Raw genomic sequence first — 19,824 nt, 5'->3', positions numbered from 1 at the left:
TTGCTGGAAAAGGACACATATTCTAAGAAAGCTATTTCCACTGACTCAAAAATAAAATAACTTACAAATAATCCTTATGACCATTTTTCACATTGATGACCATGGTACACTTATGACCACCCTGTGGTCACATGAGTAAAATTTGGGTGCTTGGCACCTGGGCATGTATTTATGATGGTTGCAGTGCCCTCTGACCAGCAAAGGCAATGGGAAAGCCAGATTCTTTTAACAGTCATGTTACTAATTTAACAACTGCAGTGATTCATTAACAACTGCGGCAAGAAAGCTTGCAAAATGGGGCAAAATTCACTTAAACTATTTTGCTTAGCAGTGGAAATTGTGGTTGTAAGTCAAGGACTACCTGTATTCTAAAAGTCCCCGGAATGTACCTGTGTGTGTTCTTAAGTGCCGTTCCATGTCTTTCATTCCGTAAGATGTCTTGAACTGACACCCTGGAGGGAGAAGTAGAAAAAAATCAAATTAATATGAACCCATTTTAACTGTCTGTTCCTGTTCTCCTCTTTTCCCAACAACTAGTGGGGCATAATAAGCAAAGGGGTGGTGAGACACAGAGCTGACTGGGGTCTGCTCCAGGGGTGAGCTGTTACCAGTTCACCCTGATGCGAGCAAACCCGTAGCTAGTTTTAAGGCCAGTTCGGCAAACTGTAAATCCCACCCCTGGCTGGCCCCGCCCACTCATCCCTCCCCTCCCCGGAGTCCCCATGTGGCCTGTTTGGATGCCAAGTAAATGCAGGGCTTGCACGGAGGCTCGAGGAGGGTGAAAAATGGAGCCCGGGGGAAGCTGTTTTCACCCCCCTGGAGGCTTGAAGAAAGCCTCTGGAGCCTGGGGAGGGCGAAAAACGGGCCTCCCGGAAATTCTGGAAGGCTGGAAACATGCCCATTTCCGGCCTCCGGGGACGCCATTTTCGCCCTCCTGGAGGCTTGAGGAAAGCCTCCAGAGCCCAGGGAGGGTGAAAATGCCCTCCCCCCGGCCATGGTGCAGGAAGCATGCCCACCATGGCCATACCCACCCAGCAGCCAGACAGCGAACCAGTTGCTGATATTTTTGAAGCCCACCCCTGGTCTGCTCCCAATCCAATTGAACCCCAGCACCACTACCATACATGATTTTCAGATAGTATTTGCTCTTCCTGGTAAGGCAGACAGAGAACAGAAATGTTCTGTTCTCCTAAAAGTGGCTGGAAGAACATGCAGTGACTTCCAAGCTAAAATGTAGTTTCTGGTAAGTATAATAATGGTTAAAGAAATCAACAAGCTTCATGAATGAAACACCAAACCACACATCTAAAACCCTTCCCGTGCAGTGGAGGGAGATTTGAGAGAGAGAGGTGATGATGTCTTCTCACTGTCAGAAGAGAAACCTTAGCAGAGAGTCGAATTTTCCAGTTTCTTGTAGTGGAAGAAAAAGTATTTAACATTGGGATATACCTGCACAGTCTCACTGGAGCAGACGTCCTAATTAACAGGCTGCAGAAATATACCTTAGCAGAAATAAGAATGTTCAAACTTGTAATTATTTAAGAAAAAAATACAATTGGGTAGCTGCCTTGGGTATCTATAGCAAACGATCTTTATAGAATGGATTCCAATTTTCTTTGGAAGAGCAAGAGAACTACCAGTCAAAGTGATGCATTCTTGATTCCCCTAGACACCACTGCCCAATTGTTGACTACAATAAAACCAAGGGGGACTGGAGAGTGTGAATACCTGAGATCTAAAACCTTAAAACCAACTGATGCCATTTCTCCCTGGAACAGGAGGAAGGCACAGACACCTGTTGCTTTCTGTGAAACATCAATTTCATCTTAATGATGAATGACTGCTCTGGATGAAGAGCTTCTAAATTGGGAAGACTGCACTTGTCTCCCATATGACAAATAAAGTTCTGATATTTTCTATGCTGAGGACTGCTAGAAATTTGCTTTTCCATTAAAAATGCTTGAGGAATGACAAGTGTAAATGCTCGAGAACAAATGGAATAGTACCAAGATTCCAAGCTTCTCAGCATCTGTATCCTCTCTGCTTCCTACATGTACTGAGACTTTGAGGTTGGTCAAAGATGTTTTAAGAGATTTAAGCTGGGGGACCGCTAAAAAGGAAGTTGATGAATGACGTAGGATTTAGATACTATTCTTCCAGATCTGAATCCACCCAACTTTACCAGTACTTTATGCAATTGAATATGTCATATTCCTACTCTGCTGAAATGTTGGGTGAATTTCCACCCAGACTAACCTCCCTCTCATAACCTCTCTTGTGATAAGAAAATGTTAGATATTTATGAGATGTGGCTACATTTATCTGTCAACAGAAAAAGGGTGTTGGTACTTACCTGATACGCCTGTTCTCTGTGAGCTGTGAAGAGCATCCAGAAGTGGGAGGTGCTTCAGTCTCTTCTGGAAAGGCTGGGCTTAAAACTCTGGGACGCTCCTCCTCCTCCACGAGACACCTCCCCAGCGTCCCCCAGTTTTGCGAAGACTGAGTGCCAAAGTCTGGAACTCATCACCTAATCTAGATCCCTGACCGGAACGGAACCCCACCAGACAGAAAGAAATGGGTAGGGCTGGATTCTCTTCACAGCTCACAGAGAACGGGCATATCAGGTAAGTACCAATGCCCTTTCTCCCATGAGCTGTTCAGAGCATCCAGAAGTGGGACATACCAAAGCTTAGCCTGTCCTTAGGGAGGGACTCCGTCTGGATCAAAATCCAGTCCTAATCTCTGTGGACCCTCTGCAGGACTCTTCTGCCAAATGAAGCGTCCGCTGAGGCATAGACATCAATTTTATAATTTCCGAAAAAGGGCGATGGTGAAGCCCAAGTTGCCACTCTACAAATTTCGTCTATGGAAGCCCGTGTGGCCCATGCTGCTGATGTTGCCGTACTCCTTGTTGAGTGGGCTGTAATGCCCTTAGGAACTGAGATGGACTGGCATTTGTAACTTTTAACTATGGTGGCTCTCAACCATCTACCAATGGTCGTCGACGACACCTTGTGTCCTAAAGTGGATGGGTTGAAAAATATGAATAGAGCCTCAGATTTTCGAAATTCCGCCGTGCGGTCCAGATAGATGCTCAACGCCCTTCGAACGTCAAGTCGATGCCATTGATGCTCCAGTCTATGAGATGGTTTCGGACAAAAATTTGAGAGCACCAACTCCTGCGCTCTGTGGAAGACTGAATTTACTTTAGGGGTGAACGATGGATCCAATCTGAGAACCACTCTGTCTGCATGAAACACACACAGGTCCTTTCTCATCGACAATGCTGCCAATTCAGAAATCCTCCTTGCTGATGTGATCACAATTAAGAAGACCTTATATGTCAGGAATTTGAGACTAGCGGTTCTTAAAGGCTCAAATGGGCCAGATGTAAGTGCGGTTAACACCTTGTTGAGCTCCCAAGTGGGATAGCGGTGAATTACAGGTCATAAGTTCGCAGCACCCTTAAGAAAGCTGCGGACATGTGGATGGTGCGCTATGGAACGAAGGTCACCCCAGGATATCACCAAGGCTAAGGCCGCCACCTGTCTGTGTAAAGTATTTGGAGATAGGCCCTTGGTCAACCCGTCCTGTAAAAAGTCCAATAATTGTCCTATTGATGGGGTGGTTGGATTGATTTTAGATTCCCGGCACCAGCGACAGAAAGCGGACCCCATAGCCTCGTATATACGATTTGTTGAGGACTGTCTGGATGCTTGTACGGTGGCAATGGCATCCTCTGAAATCTGTTGGGTCCTTAAACAGCTCCGCTCAACCTCCATACGGCTAGGCTGAGCCATTGTGGGTCCGGATGAAGTACCGGCCCTTGTGAGAGAGAAACCCTTGACGGTGGAATTTTCCAAGGTGGTTGGCTCGACAGGTCCTGTAAGTCCGCGAACCATGTTCGCCCGGGCCAGTAAGGGGCAACCAATATCAATTCCGCTCATTCCTCCAATAACTTCTGGATCAACCTGGGTATTACAGGAAGTGGAGGAAATGCATATAGAAGTCCGGGAGGCCACTGACATCGCAGGGCATTTACGGCCTCCGCCCCGAGTCGGGTACCTTGAAATATAGTGGGGTAATTGGGCGTTGAGGGGAGAGGCAAATAGATCGATCACCGGCTGCCCAAACCTCCGCACTGCTTCCTGGAAGATAGATGGGTGTAGGCACCACTGCCTGATCTATCATGGCCCTGCTGAGCCAGTCTGCTTGTGTGTTTAAGGCCCCTGCTATGTGCTCTGCCTTGAGTGAAAGCAGATTGGTCTCGGCCCACTTGAACAACCTGGCCATCTCCAGCATCAGAAGTTTGGAATGGGTACCCCCATCTGTTTACGTGGGCCTTGGTTGTAATATTGTCTGTCAAGACCAGAACATGGCGTGATTGGAAAAAGGCTAGAAAATTGCGTAACGCCAGATGAACTGCTCACAGCTCCAATAGGTTGATGCTTTGTGATTGTTCGGAAATAGTCCAAGTTCCCTGTGCAGTGTGGGATTGGAAGTGAGCTCCCCATCCTACCAGGCTGGGATCAGTTGTGATCGTTGCCCTGCAAGGTTCCTTGAAAGGACACCCCTTGTTTATCGTGTTTTCTGACCACCAGCGGAGTGATCGGAGAACATTGTGCGGTACCTTTATCCGGACATTGGAAGTGGCTCTTCTGGATCGCTGGAAAGGTAGCAGGAACCATTGCAGGTCTCTAGGATGGAACCAAGCCCAAGGCACAATGGAAATACAAGAAATCAGTTTGCCTAACTGTTGAGACAGAACTGCCAAGGAAACCCTCTCAAAGGTTCTGATCTCTCTGGCCAAAGACTGGATGCTATTCAGCCTGTCCTGAGGGAGAAAAATCTTGCCCTCCACGGTATCTATCACTGCCCCTAAATGAACTAACCTAGTTGAGGGGGTGAAACGGCTTTCACCCCAATTTATGGAAAAGCCGTGACCTTGAAGGGTCTCCAGAGTAATCTTGGAATCCAAATTCACTTGATGTCTGGAAGATGACAACATTAAAATATCATCCAGATAACATTGTAAACAAATAGATTTGATCCTGAGGGAGGCAGCCAAAGCTGCCAGGACCTTGGTAAAGGTCCTAGGGGCCGAAGCCAGACCGAATGATAGGGCGATATATTCGTAGTGCTGATCACAATAGCAAAATCTGAGATACTTGTAGTGAGCAGGTCTAATTGGTACATGTAGATAAGCCTCTGTCAGATCTAGAGGTCAGGACATCGTCCTCTCTGACGCTGAGCAGAATAGACCGGAGAGTAGTCACCTTGAATTTTCAATAAACCAATGATCTGTTCAAACGTCTGAGGTCCAGAATTGCCCTCCAGCCCCCGAACTCTTTGGGACCACAAACAATAGAGAGTAACAGCCTTGACCCCGTTGTTCAGATGGGACCTCTCTAATGGCCCAAATATGCAGAAGATGATTGATAGCCTCCTGCATCAACGCCCTCTTAATGGGGTCCATGGACCTAGGGCTCTTAATGAAAAAGTTCAGGGAGGAGGATTGAAACTCTAGCGCCAAACCAAACCTAACAGTGTCCCTGACCCACGCATCAGAGGTAGAATTGTCCCATTGATCAGCAAACAATTTTAGCCGCCCTCCAATGGGAGCTGCTGTCAAGGACTCACTTGGGGCGACGAAAAAATCGGCCTCCAGTACCTCTGGGGTTTCTTCTATTTTGGCCTCCCTGCTGACCTCTATCAGAAGATTCCGACCTATCCTGTCTAAAACTGGGCCTGTAGCCTGATGTTCTCTGCGATCTCGGAATGTATGGGCATTGATAATAGGGCCAAAAGGAACCCCTTCGAAACGACTGGGGTGTTGTGTTTTCAGACCTCCGAAAAAGAGGGGGAAGCACTTTTTTCTTGTTCCTATTCTCAATAAGCAGGGGCTCTAAGACACTGCCAAATAATTTAACCCCCGATATTGGGGCTGATGCTAGCTTGCATTTATGCTTGGTATTCCCCTGCCAGTGTCTGAGCCATAGCAGTCTCCGTGCTGATACGTAAGATGCTATGGCTCTAGACAAGAATTTGACTGCATTAAAAGTGGCGTCAGCGGAGAATTCTGCCGCTGCAATAATCTTAGCAATGTCCTGGTGGGCTCTGACATTTGATGCTGGCAATATATCCCTCAAGTTGAAGAGCCATCATAGGGAGGACCGTGTGAAAAAAGATGCAGCTGTAGCTGGCCTAAGGGCCCTGGCGTCAGAAATGTGCGCCCTACGGACTGCCAACTCTGCTCTCTTTTCCTCTGGTCTCAGGGCTTCCTCGGCCTCGCTGGGAAAAGTTGAAGAAGAGGCCAGTGCCACAATAGGCTCATCCACCTCCGGCGTTTTGAGAAAATCTGTAAACTCTGGTGCTAAATTATAATATCGTTTATCGTACCCTGTTGGGGCTGGGTAGGATGCTGCTGATGCCCATTGATTTTGTACTAAATCAGCAAACATACGAGGGACAGGAATAGTTTTTGCCTCATTAGCCGGTTGTGAGAATATTAGATCCTCGGGTTCATCCTGAGACCCTGATGATAATGGATGAGGGTTTGATGTCCCTAGTTTAGCAGTGTTCTTTGCTTTGAACAGTAAAGATATTAAAAGGTGCGGATGAAAAAGGCCAGAAAAGGTAGGTTGGTCCGGAATGAGGCCTTCATCATCCGATATTCCTCGTTCTAGTGGGTCAGCCTCTGACAACCCCAAGTCCATCTGATGGATCGACCCCACCTCCATGGGAACATCCTGGTCATCTAATTCCACCTCCTCCCAAAGACCCTGGAGTGGTAAGTCAGGAGTATTGGGCAATACCTGAGTTTGATGGTGTCCCAAATGCGCAAAGGAACGAGAAGATAGGGATCCCGCTTCTGAAGTAGCCGAAAGGTATCTGGTCTGGATGGACTGCTGAACTCCAGCCGCAATGCCCTTTTTTATGGCCATCTCCATCCATTGCCTCATTTTGATGGGGATAGTCTCAGGTAATCCCTCCTCCTGTCTTAAACCAGCTGCTGTAGAGGTGAAGGTTGCCTCTGGGATTTGCCGGGCAGTGCTCATTGGAGGAGATATGTCTATGGGAGGCTGTCCAAAGATAGTCTGTCTGGGCTGGGTAGTCCAAGGGCCCCAGGAATGGACTTGGGTCCTGAGGTTGATGTGTCATAGCCATCTTGTCCACCTCCCTGGCCCGTTTCTGCAACTGCCTTTCCAAGGCTTGGTGCCGTCTATGGGCATCCTTATCCACCACCTTAGAGGCCTTTTGGGGCCCACTGACTTATCTCGGGACTCATTTGTCTTGGAGCGAAAGACGTTGTCACCTTCCATTGTGGAGGACTGATTCTCGTGCCTCTAACTTTAATTTTTTATTAAATTATTATTATTATTATTTTTAATAATAATAATAATAATAATAATAATAATAATAATAATAATAATAATAATTATTATTATTATTATTATTATTATTATTTATTTGGGGTGATGCCTACCCGTGGTTGAAAGTAGAACGCTTCTCCAGGAGTGTAAGCCTGTATATATCTATCTATCTATATACACACGCACATATATACACATACAGGTATATATATATATATGTATGTATGTATGTATATGTATATGTATATGTAAAACTGAGTATATGGTGAACAGTATCTAAGGGTCCCCAACAAGAGAAACCCCCAATCGCTCCAAGCAAAAATATTCTGGATCTCTGGTCCCCAACAAGGGAAACCAGCTATACAGGACCTGGATGGATCCTTTCCTGTCAAAAAAGTCCCGCTGTTTGAAATGGCACTTGCGGCTTCACTTCAATGTAATGATTCAAAAGGAACTGCAAAGAAATTCCTTTTGAAGAACTAGCCTGCTTATCCAACGGCAGCAAGATAAAGGAGAAATAATCCCAGGAAAGTGGAGTGGGAAGGTACTTGCCCCAGTCCCCAAGAAGGGAAACCAGCGGGGAATGGCGCCTGTGTATTTAGGCGCGAACTTGAAGCCAGGCGTTGAAAATGGCGGGAAGGCAGAATCTCCAATGTTGATTGCCTGAGCAGTTTAACGAGCCGCTGCTGCTGACTCTCTAAATGATCCTGTCAGTCAAAACGGCATGGAGGAGAGAGCAGCGGCTGCAAGCACTCCGCCAAGATCACAGAGATAAAATGATCAGGGGAATAGATAAGCTAATTGCCTGATGTGGCCGTCTCAGGCTGCCTGCGGAGGGGCAGACTCTGCCTGTCACAAAGAGCTGCTCTCAACTGATCGGGGGGATAACCTAATAGAGCCACAAGCCTTGAAATCACCAAATTAATTGGGGAAAAAATTTACAAGCCGAATTAACCCAAGAGCAAACCTGAAATTTGAGTAGCTGAATCAGAAACCGTTCCAGTCAGGGAGTGCACAACCTCTTACCACGAAGGCTGAGCTAAAACTGGGGGACGCTGGAGAGGTGTCCCGTGGAGGAGGAGGAGCATCCCGGAGTTTTAAGCCCAGCCTTTCCAGAAGAGACTGAAGCACCTCCCACTTCTGGATGCTCTAAACAGCTCATGGGAGAAACAAAGGACATTCAGGTAATATTAGAAACTAAGAAAAACTATGTATAGTTTCACTTTTCATAGATATTGATGTTATGGCTATTCTTTCAGCACCATCCTGTCTTTATAATATATGTTCCACACCAAGACTGGTATTTGGTGTCACTGGAATTGAACAAGGATGTTACACAGTTTCCTCTTGCTAGTCCTGAGGAAAGCTATCAGTGCACTGAACTATGTGTCTAGATCATGGAGTCTGGCTATTGTCATGATATCTATACATCTGGGAATACGATTGACCTGACAAGTTTCGAAAGTGAGTTTAGCAATATGATCTTAGCAGCAGCATATCATTCTGTACCTATCCATACTTGGACGTCATACTGATCCATTCTTTCTTTTGTATTCAGGGATGGAAGGTTAGCAGGAAACCTGATGAGAATTTGTTTTTAATTTAATACTGTATATTGTCCAGAGTCTGAGGAGGCCATACAAACTGACTGACTGAATAAATGAAACTATATATAATAAAAGTCTTTTATTATCTTTAACTGGGTGAAACAGTGCATCCTAGGGCAACCATTTTTGAACCAAGATACCTCAGATGGGCTAACTAATAGATCTGTCCAAAATCCAGAACCCATGATTCTGAAGGAAAAGACATTTCCACAGCCAAGTTTTGGCTGTTTCTATGCTACTGGTTGCTACTGTGGTCATGTGTTTCATTCTCAATGTTCTGTGACAGTTTCTCAGCCAATCTTGTAATTCTTTGCTCCTTTCCCCCATCCAGCAACAGCCGCCTGCCTGCCGGGTGGGTGGGTGGGTGGGAGGGAGGGGAGGAAGGAAGGAAGAAAGAAGGAAGATTTCCAAAGCTCCCTAACAGATTCCCACAAAGAAACTCAAGGGGGAAGCCAGCTGGGAGTTGAAAGTCACTCCTGCTTCTATTGATTTTTTTTGCCTGCCCTTGGTCATTTCTGTTTCTTTGTTTAGATAAGGAAATAAATCTGAAACACTGACACAACTGGGCACAGATTGTTTGATGAATAAATAAAACACTTCAAATTCTGAAGCAGTTTCATTTTCTAACAAATGTGGAAAAGAACCACTCACTCTTGTGATAACCACAGAATCTGGACATTAGTAACCACTTCTGGACATGAGTAATAATATCCAAATGTATCACCTGAACGGCATACCACCCATAGTGGCATCAGTCATAAAAGCTGCAGCTTTGGCCAAATTAAACTTCCTTTGAAATAAACTGCAATAGTTTTTTTGGAATCAATAAAGTCCTTATGACCAGAAGCAAGATCTCCCTCTGTAGGCAGTTGTGCCTCTGGATTCTCTTAAGAATTTGGATAGTGAGCTCTCCCACTGATGGTTCCAGCTGTCATATAAAATTTCTGACATATTATAGAGCACAAGTAATGCCTGCCAATTCTCCAGCCAGGGCAGAAATAGTTTAAAAGAAAAAAAGAAAAATAGAGCAGAACTCTCCGTAACATCGTGCACCCATTTGTCTTCTTACCAGTCAAGGAAAAAAATACAACTCCTTGCAGACTGTCTTTTACCATTGTAGAAAAAATTGTCCTCAGTTCTTAAGAGAAAAGGAAATAAATTCCTCCTATTTCTTTTCTCCTATATTTTTAGCTACCTGAGCAGGTTTTTTTTTTTTAAATCTAACTTGCCTTACAAACTTCCCTTGAGTCTAAATTGCCTTGCCAGCACTCCTTCCCAGAATGGAGCTATGGATGCAGAAACCTGGTGTCAGCTTTGGAAGCCATGCTTTTCTTAGAAGTTTCTACACTGCCACGTTCTAGTGCCTGGGAAATTGGGAGGGGGGACCTCATAGAGAGAGGAAGTTAGTCATAACAACATTCTTCCTCTCAGTCAAGGACAAGTCATCCTGCACCTGGAAAAGGAGTGGTTGGAGGAAGGTCTCAAGTTGGAACGGATGGTGATTGGGCCATGTGATGGGGTTTTGATTTTTGATTACTAAGGGAAAGCCCACAACTGTCAGATTTGGGTTTTCCCAGATGTGCCAATATGACAACTCTAATAAAATGGAACTTTGAGAAAATGGTTATCTTGGAGTTTATGGAGTTGGAGTTTGTTACTTGGAATGCTGACACCCGGTTTTCTATTTCTGGTTTGGTCTACCATTGCTTACTATTCTAGTGTTGCAAGCCAGTGGCCATGACAATGAACATGGGGGAGAAGGATATATTTCTCCAAGATAAGTGGACCAGGGTGAAAGATATTAATTCATTTAAATCCGTGCACCGAGCATTGCCACCAAACAAGGATCTGAACCTTACTGGATTAGCCTATTGACTCCTTTCCTCAGGTGGTTTGCTTGAAATGTAAATGCTGCTTGAGAGCAAAATTGGAGTGCAGAGGGAGATATGCAGCATAAATTTCAGTCAAATTCTCAAGCCAAGACAGGTTTGGCTATATGTCCTAATGAAGTTAATTGAGTTAATCACACATGGAAGGTTATTTTCCCCACTCCTTAGGCCGCATGATCAATGTCAGCCTAAATTAATTTTAAAAACTACTTCCATGAATCTTCTTGGAACTTTGTGGCAATGTCACTGAGTAAAATTAATACAAGCGATGCCAATTTATTTCCTCATTCCATCTCAGAGAGCAACAGATCAATGGGCAGAACATAAATACAATGCAAAGAACAATTCGTAACTGCCAAGTCCCTTGAGGTCCTGTAAGGCTTCTAAGAAAAAAGAGGAAAAAAAAGCCCCAACAAGAAGAAAGTATCTCTCTGAGCGCTTCCATTTACTGATTTGCATATAATACAACCATGTTTTTTTCGAAGGTCAAGCATGCTTGTGTTTTCTTGCAGAAAAGTAACTGGTAGATTTGCAGGCACCTACTGATGTAGTTCCATAAAAATCCTGCAATTTTTCTAGCTATAGACTGAATGTGTCAACAGTTGCAATAAAGTATAACATTTCAATTCTCCATCTTAGTTTTTCAATGAAAACATGGCCAAATGGAATACACTAGATGGGATCATCTCCTGATGACTAGATTAAAACAGTACACAAGTGTAGCTTCCTTCTCCTGGAATCTCTTTTGACTTCCCAGTCTAGACTAATAATTGGGGTTTCCTGGTTGTTTTAGCAAAATAGGTCCAATTTTTTTTTTCTTTCTTTTTTTTTCAGGTCCAAATCTGTTCAGCATTTTAAGATCAGCCCAGGTGAGCTTCTTGGTGCCAACTGCTATAGAAAGTGCACGTTACCTAAATAATTCATTGAACCATGCTTAATTTGGGCTTGAGAAAATTAGCTATGTCATTGCAGGGAGGTAGCTCTATGACAAAATTAATCTGGTGTAGGAGGAAGTCCTCAGGTTTAATTCAATTAGCGCCAATTATTAGTTAAGCCAGGTGTTCCTCGACTTACGATCAGTCACTTAGCAACTGAAGTTATGACAGTCCCCCCAAAAGGTATTTATGACCTGAAGTCCGATTCAAAGTTCTGAAACACACATACACACACACATGCACACACACATGCACACCCCTAAAAAAAATCATGCAATTGCATTTTGAGTACTCAGCAGCCAACCAGCAGTTATAGCTGCTGGCAGCATCCTGTGGTCATTTGACCTTAATTTGCGACCTTTTTGTGTGTCAAAAAATGGTGTTTACTTCCAGTTTCTGGCAAAACAACCCCCCCACCACACCCATTGCAGACAATGGGTTAGATGACCACTGGGGACCCACTTAATGACAGCCGCTAAAAATATTGTAAAATAAAGTTAATCACATGATAACCTGCTTAACAACCAGCATAACTTACAACCTAATTGCTGGCTTGATCAGTCTTAAGTCGAGGACTACCAGTAACTTGTATCTGGAGGATACTACTACTAGACAGAATATATAGTATTGAGTTATCTGGAATAATGATCTTTGCTCAATGTAAGACAGAGCTCTTTATAACTGAATGATACTGTGTCTAGCCTGAGTATAGCATATATGCTTCCTTATAACTATGTCTTGCTTTTTCTTTTCCAGAGGATTTCCTGCTCAGAGGTTTTCCTTTTGGAAATGCCTTCTAACTTCAGCCAGTCCATTCTCTCCATTAACTAATATGGCCTGAACCTTTGCCAGAAGCAACGCAACAAGAAACATCAGGAGAATTTGTCTACATTAATCCATTAAAATAGTTTATTCTGAAAGGTAGTGGAGTATTCTTTATCAGGAGATTTTAAGCAAAGGTTGGGTGGTCATGAATTAAAGATGTGTATTAGTGGATTTTGTCCATCAGCAAAGGACAGAATTAAGTAGCAGTTGAACGTCTTTTGGCTCCTACTAATTCCATGACCAAAGGTTCCAAGTCACTGAAGCAAGGCATTTTCCCACACTTTTTATGCATGCTGGGATCTAGGTAATTGTGAGCATGGGGAGTGTGCATTTTCCAACTGTTTCAAATACAGCCATCGACCTTCTTGAATGAAAAACTGTTTCAACTGTGAAACGTGTTGTTTTAAAACTTTTGGAAACATGAAATGCTAAAATCAGGGGTCTGGAAATTAAGTCATGGCAGGCAACTGGACTTATTTTATGTTGATTTGAGACATTACACTGCCCATCTCAGCAGCTTCTTCAGTCTGAACAAGTTGTTAGGGGAATTGGAGTAGGCAGAGAGCCGTTGGAATGTAACAAATTCTTAGGGGTTATTCCTGTACCAACCTCAGGATTTCTTCCCCAAAGTGTATAGTTTTCTTAATTTTCTTGCCGAAATCCTGAGGTTAGTGCTGGAATCCCCCTAAGAATTTTAGGAGTTGGCATATCCCAATGGCTCTCTGTCTACTTAGATTCCCTTAACCAACTTATTCTGATTGAGGAAGCTGCTGGGAAGGCAGCAAAATGTCTCAAACCAGCATAAAATAACAATCAACAAAAGAACCAATCAGCTGCTCAGAATTTAAATATAACTTCAAACGCACAACCAACCAACTGATCAACTGACCACACTGGCAAATAAAACATTATAAGCTAAGGAGAATAAGACAAGACAATCCTGCTGATGATGTTACCTAGCTTGATAACGAAAGGTTCAGAAACTAAATTAAAACAAGCTTGGACAGCAAACCACTGCCAAAATCTAAAACCTGAGCTACAAGTATTTTCTATTATTTCAGCATAAAATAAGTCCAGATGCCATGACTCAACTTCCAGGTAACTCTGCCTGGGTGACTGAGAATCTTCATTGGCATAAAAGCAATGAAGAAAATGCTTGAAATGGATCCAGATCGATTAAAAAAAAAAGCCTATTTCATCCTCAGATTTGGGACATTGTCAAAATTTTGATCTGGAAACAAAACATATTGGACACCCCCCAGCACTATCTAAGGCCTTTGCTACTCAATTCTTGTCTGGAATCATCATGTGACTCTAAATGTCATTTTATGAAGAATTTCCCCCCCCACTCCCTTCCATGGTAGCTGCTGTACTCACAACATATTTTCAAAATGCCAAGGGTGCCCTCTGCCCCACCTTCCATTTAAAACTAGACTTCTATTTACCCACTGGTTTATCCATTACCTGGGTAGCTGCAGTTGAATTTCTTCTGTGCCAATGATGTGTTAGACTTTTTGCTGCGTGATTTCGGTGGGGTAGTAACAACAGTAGCTGTCCGAGGTTCACTGTTCTCACCAGATAGGTACGTTTGGTAGCCATGCTCAAAAACAAACTCGGGCGCCGATACTGATAAACATAAAAAGAGCTTCATTTTATGATCCCCGAATGTTGAAAGCCTTTTCCTCATATTGTTACTCAATTGTATATGGATTGGTGGCAGAAAAACCTTTCATGCATTCAGTGCAACCTTTGCTGACTTTCTATCGTTTAGATATTTTTATGTTCAGAGTCTACCTTTCTATACCCAATCAACAAACCAGAGTTAAGCATAAGAGATGACCAGGATTAGCTCAAGGGTGGGGGTCATCATCAGTCTGGAATCCCAAATGGGATCTAAGTCCAGCCCTCCCCTCCCCCAAAAGTCCGCTGACTCTTATCTGCCCCTAATTTGTTGCTGACTGTTAGTAGTTCAGATTTTTGTATAGGCTGCTTGGAATAAACTTCCCAGTGCTTTTGAATTCTATCCTGACTCCTGGCTTCTTATGCCTGACAATAAGGCATTAATGGCAGGGAAAAAAAACAGGAGGTTCAGATATTTTCATTCTTGATCACTTTGTTGCCTATCCTGAACACAGGATGGGCAAAAAGGAAAACATAGAAGCTGATAAGTACTTTTTGCTTAAAAAATGGTAATTGGGACCAGGAATTTCATCAATAAATGACACGGTTGTAAAAAATGATATCCACGTAACTGCACTGATTTATGACAGCAGTTCTGGCAGTCCCATTTGATGTTGTTATGAAATCCTGAGCAGTCTCAAGAGCTCATGGGCATGTGATTGTCATTTCTCCTGCTGGCTTCCAACATTGTTCCAACATAGAACCTCAGTGACGCAGTGGTTAGAGTGTAGTACTGCAAGCTACTTCTGCTGCAGCCAGCTGCCTGCAATTTGGCAGATCAAATCCCACCAGGCTCAAGGTTGACTCAGCCTTCCATCCTTCCAAGGTGGGTAAAATGAGGACCCAGATTGTTGGGGGCAATATGCTGATTCTCTAAACCTTAAAGCACTATAAAGTGATATATAAATCTAAGTGCTATTGCTATTGTTGTCAGTGAAGGTCACGAATGGTGATCCATATGACCACCAGATGCTATAACATAACTCCAAGCTGGATACTGAGCAGCTGAACTGTGATCATATGTTCATGGGAACACGGCAACAACTGTAACTATGAAGATCCATCATAAAACCCCTACATTTAGCACCACTGTAAGCTCAAATGGTTGCTGAATGAGTGGGTTCTTAAGCAAGGACTACCTGTATTTATACTTACTAAACTACTTCTATTTCTCCAGCTAGCCCAACAGTCTCAAATTGCGCTTGGGGGTTTCTTTTCCAATATGGAGATAATGTAATTTTTTTTTTCAGAAACTTTTTCAAATCCTCTCTTCCTGTCCCCAAGAATGGAACTTACAAATGTCATACAGATATACTGAGCCACACACCCATACAGCTCTGCCAGTCTTGCTGCTCATTAAGATGTGGGGAAGACTTCCTTCATTTTTATTGACAGTGCCAGAAATTAAACCATGAAGTTTCAGTGTGGTCTCCTCTGTGTTCAAAGAAATGAAACTATCTGCTTCTTAGACATCACTTCCCAAATCTTCTAGGTGAAATACCTGTGATGGTTTGTGTTTCTGATGTGATGGTTCTTGCAACAGTTTGTGCTTGTGAGGCTGGCACTGTTTCTTCAGCCACAAACTGCACTGTACTGGTAGCTCCAGCTGTTGTGCCAGACAGCTGACAACCACTCCTTTTGTGACCAACAAAGGCATCAAGATTGTTGAATTGTTGTTTGCAGAGACCACAAATGTGGATATCTGGAGTGAGCTCCACAAGGACTGTGGTTCCACCAGGAACTGCCAAAATATATGAACCAAACAGTTAATGACTCTCAAAAGATATTAACAGACAAATTTTATATTCAGAAAGTACTGAATGCATGATCAATGGACTTTTTAAAAACAGATTTCCAAAAGATGCATTATGGCTGTACCCAGTAACATCATTATATCATCAGAGTGAGCTGTGAAGGAACATAGAACTAACTTTGAGAAAAAGGAAGGAATAAGGGTCTGTAGAACTTGCAGAAATGTTTCATCCTGAAATAAGAAATTGTATCAAAAAGTTCAAAATAACCCTGCCTTGATTACAAACCAGAGATTCTGTTATTTTACATTGCTACAATAAAGCAGTGTTTCTGAACCTTGGTGACTTTATGATGTACACTTCAACTCCCAGAATTCCTAAAAAATGTTGTAAAAAATGTAGTTAAATTAACATGTGTATCCCATGTTTCTCACCTTAATTTGCTTATAAGTGTTACACTTTGGTTCAGAATCTCAAGTTAATGTAGAATAGATCAACTTTTACGCAACTGGTATGATGACTTGCAAATAGATGCTGGGATAAAACTCTGCATAAAAACAACTGGGGCTGGGGACTGCAGTCCTTCAAATGTTGGTGAACAATTCCTAGCATCCTTCACCATTGCCTGCCCTGGATGTCTTTCAGCAACATCATCTGGAGGTCTTCCCTTTCTTGTCCCTGATCTAAACTTTTGCTGCCAAAAAGAGAAAAGAGGATTATACAAAATAACCATCTTGCCAAGCTTAAATTTGCCTCCAGAAGTTGTAAATGCTCCAACACAGGAAGTTTTAAAGAAGAGATTGGATAACCATTTGTCTGAAATGGTATAGGGTTTCCTGCCGAAGCAGGAGGTTGGACTAGAAGACCTCCAAAGTCCCTTCCAACTCTATTATTCTATTCTAAAAAAAACAAAAACAGTATTTTCTAATTGGATGCCAGTGTTCATCCAAGACCATATCGTCTGGGGATAATGTCAACTGCAGTCCAAAGTCTCCCAAGCGCACAGCGGCACGACAGTCATCTGGAAAAAGATGCGTCACAACGGAAACGCAAAAGCTAAGCCTTCCGTGGTTGTGTAGCCAGGTTAGGAAGAGGCCTGCATTCTCTGCAAGCTGAGCCGTCTTAATCGGCGTGAACCTTCCTTAAGAGGCTTGAACCAGGCAGCTACCCGGGACTTGGGCAGCTTTCACGCTTTGCATATCCTCGGCAAGGGTTGCATTGCACTGGCTTCCTCGGGGCCCCTCCCCTACATCTTGTAAATAAGCGATTGCAGCAATTCAGCGCGTAGTTAGAAAGCCCAGAGAAACCCCCTTCTCCGAACCGCCGGGCGCCTTCTCGCGCAGCCGTGCCACCCCTCGGTGCGCCTTCTCGGATCCGCTCGCTGCTCTCTCTCTCTCGCCACCCAGGTTCCGGGGCCCGTAGCCGCTGCTCAGCCAGATTCCCGGGCGATCCGAGCGCTCGCTTCTGCCGCTACTCAGGTTGCGGGGCCCGCCAGTGCCACAGCACAACGCTGCTTTTCCAACTCCCCGGCCCGGGAGCGCGGATAAGGCGCGCGGCCACTTACATTGCATGGGACTGGAGAAGGGCTGAGTAGCCGCGGCGCTCGAGTTCATCGTGGGCTCCGCGGTGATGCACGAGCTGAAGCTTTTCTACAAAAAAGAAACATGCAAACAAAGGGGGCCAACATATAAAAAAAAGCCTCTTTGCTTCAACCCCCCCCCCCCGCAAGCCCTTAAGGCGGGGACGGATATGGGCCTGCCGAGCATGCTCCGTAGAAAAAGCTGAAGCCGACGGAGCTCGTCTTTCTGCCCACAGAGCAAGCAAGCAAGCAAGCGTCCTTTTTTGTTGTTGTTGTGGTTAGCTAAGACTGGCTTGTTACTTAAGAGGAAGCCTATTAGATTTGCACGAGGCTTGCTTCCAAATCGGTTTGTATAGGCAGGCGGTTCTTTTCTTTCTTTAAATAAACTTTATTCAAATTTGAAAAGTTTTAAAAACATAAAATAAAATTATATACACAATTGTGTCAACGTCAAGTCTTTGTTTACATTTACACTATTTCTATACATACTCCCAATCTGGGAGTCCAAAGCCACTTTCTTATCCGGCAATAATTTCATTTTATTTCTAGCTTTTTTTTCCTGCCCAGACAAATTTGATTACTGTTTTATCTAATTCCCCCCATTTTTTTTTATCCAATTTTACCTGTATGGTTTGAAAACGGTATAGAATTTTTGGTGATATAGACATTTTGACTGCCGCAATTCTTCCCATTAGCGAAATGTGTAACTTCCCCCATAATTCCAATTATTTTTTATTTGTTTTATTTATTATAATTTTCCTTAATTGATGAACACCTTGATGTTAACCAAATACCAAGGTATTTTACTCTTTTAACAATTTGCATTCCCAATTTCCCTTATAATTCTTTTTTTTTTGTTTATCCTTCATATTCTTAGTTAATATCTTCATTTTGTTTTTATTTTGAGTCCCACAACATTGCCAAATTCTTCAATTTCTCTTATTAAGATCATTCCAGCTTCCTCCGGTTCCTCTAAAAAAACCACTGTATCATCAGCAAAAGCCTGTGCTTTATATTCCTCATTTCTAATTGTAACCCCTTTAATTTATTTTTCCTGATATTTGTCAATAAGTTTTCTAGTGTGAGGATAAAGAGTAGAGGTGACAATGGACATCCAGGCAGGCGGTTCTTTCTGCATTCGATGTTTCTCTGCATTTCTGCTCTGTGTGATTATTAGTTGTTGCTAAATGTATATACTAAATGTATATACATTTGTATATATATTTATATGCATTTGTAAGTCGCTCCCCATCCTGAAGTGATTGATCATCAACAGTTGAAAGACAAACTGTACATAAAACGGCACAAGCCTAATTTGTAGCACAGCAAGGGAAGAAGAAAAACAAAAGTGAAAGAAAAGCTGTTAGTACAAGAAGGCCTGTATGAAGTGGTAGGTCTTTCATAGGCGTAAATTTCTGCAAATTTTCCAGGAAACGTTCCATATCTCAGAAACCACAGGTAGGCGGACCCCGAGTCATCCCAAGACAATACTGGTTCTCAGCATCTGCACAGTATTTTTCTAGACAATGCTGACCATCTGCCAGATTATATAAAGAGCAGGGCAATTTGCTAGGAAATCTAGTTGCTTAGAGACTGGTATGCGTGGAGCAAAACCTTGAATAAGGTGTCAGTCCAGTTGTTTCTGCTAGAGTGCACAGTGTACAATCAGGATCCCAATCTGTTCTGCAATGGCGGCAACCTATGATCCAAAATACAGGATTAAAGTGCATTCAGTAATGTCTGCAGGGGAGTCAAGAGGGGGACAGAATGATAAAAGCAGCCTCTTGCATCACCAGCCAATACCTGCCATTTTTACATTTGTGTTGTGATGCACACACACCTGCCTAAATCTTAAAGCATGGAAACACAATGCTGCTTTTTTATTTTGACAAAAACAAAGTGTATATATTTGTGAATTCTATTTATTTTTATTTATTGTTAAACTTCTGTACTGCTCTGGGCAGTTCATAATCAAAACAAATGTCAGTGAAATCCAATTGCAACAATAGGAAGGAAAAAAAAAGAGAAATCATGGCAAGAATGACAACTCAAATGAAATGAGGCAAGATAGTCTCACTCTTCCTTGTCAAAAAAAAAAAGGGGGGAACAAAAAGGTATTTGACACCATGGAGATGTTACTGAAAATGCCATGACTTTTCCAAGTTTTTTTTTTTTTAGCAAGGTT

The 19,824-nt window shown here is 43.1% G+C and overlaps 1 protein-coding gene across 1 annotated transcript in view; it reads right to left on the bottom strand.

The window, feature by feature from the left end:
- Positions 1 to 17,794, bottom strand: part of ZFP64 (ZFP64 zinc finger protein) — a 29,679-nt gene extending 11,885 nt beyond the window's left edge. Inside the window, exons 1-4 of the mRNA XM_026697479.2 lie at positions 17,625 to 17,794; positions 15,811 to 16,050; positions 14,094 to 14,255; positions 390 to 452 (exon numbers count right to left, since the gene is read on the bottom strand). Coding sequence (XP_026553264.1) covers positions 390 to 452; positions 14,094 to 14,255; positions 15,811 to 16,050; positions 17,625 to 17,673 — 514 coding nt within the window. The 5' untranslated portion in view covers positions 17,674 to 17,794. The remainder of the gene's footprint in view (positions 1 to 389; positions 453 to 14,093; positions 14,256 to 15,810; positions 16,051 to 17,624) is intronic.
- Between the last annotated feature and the right edge of the window lie 2,030 nt (positions 17,795 to 19,824).

Source organism: Pseudonaja textilis, chromosome 3, assembly GCF_049901715.1.
Source record: "Pseudonaja textilis isolate UNSWEBS1 chromosome 3, rPseTex1.2, whole genome shotgun sequence".
Taxonomy (NCBI): Eukaryota; Metazoa; Chordata; class Lepidosauria; order Squamata; family Elapidae; genus Pseudonaja; species Pseudonaja textilis.
This window is presented reverse-complemented; position numbering and strand designations above follow the sequence as displayed.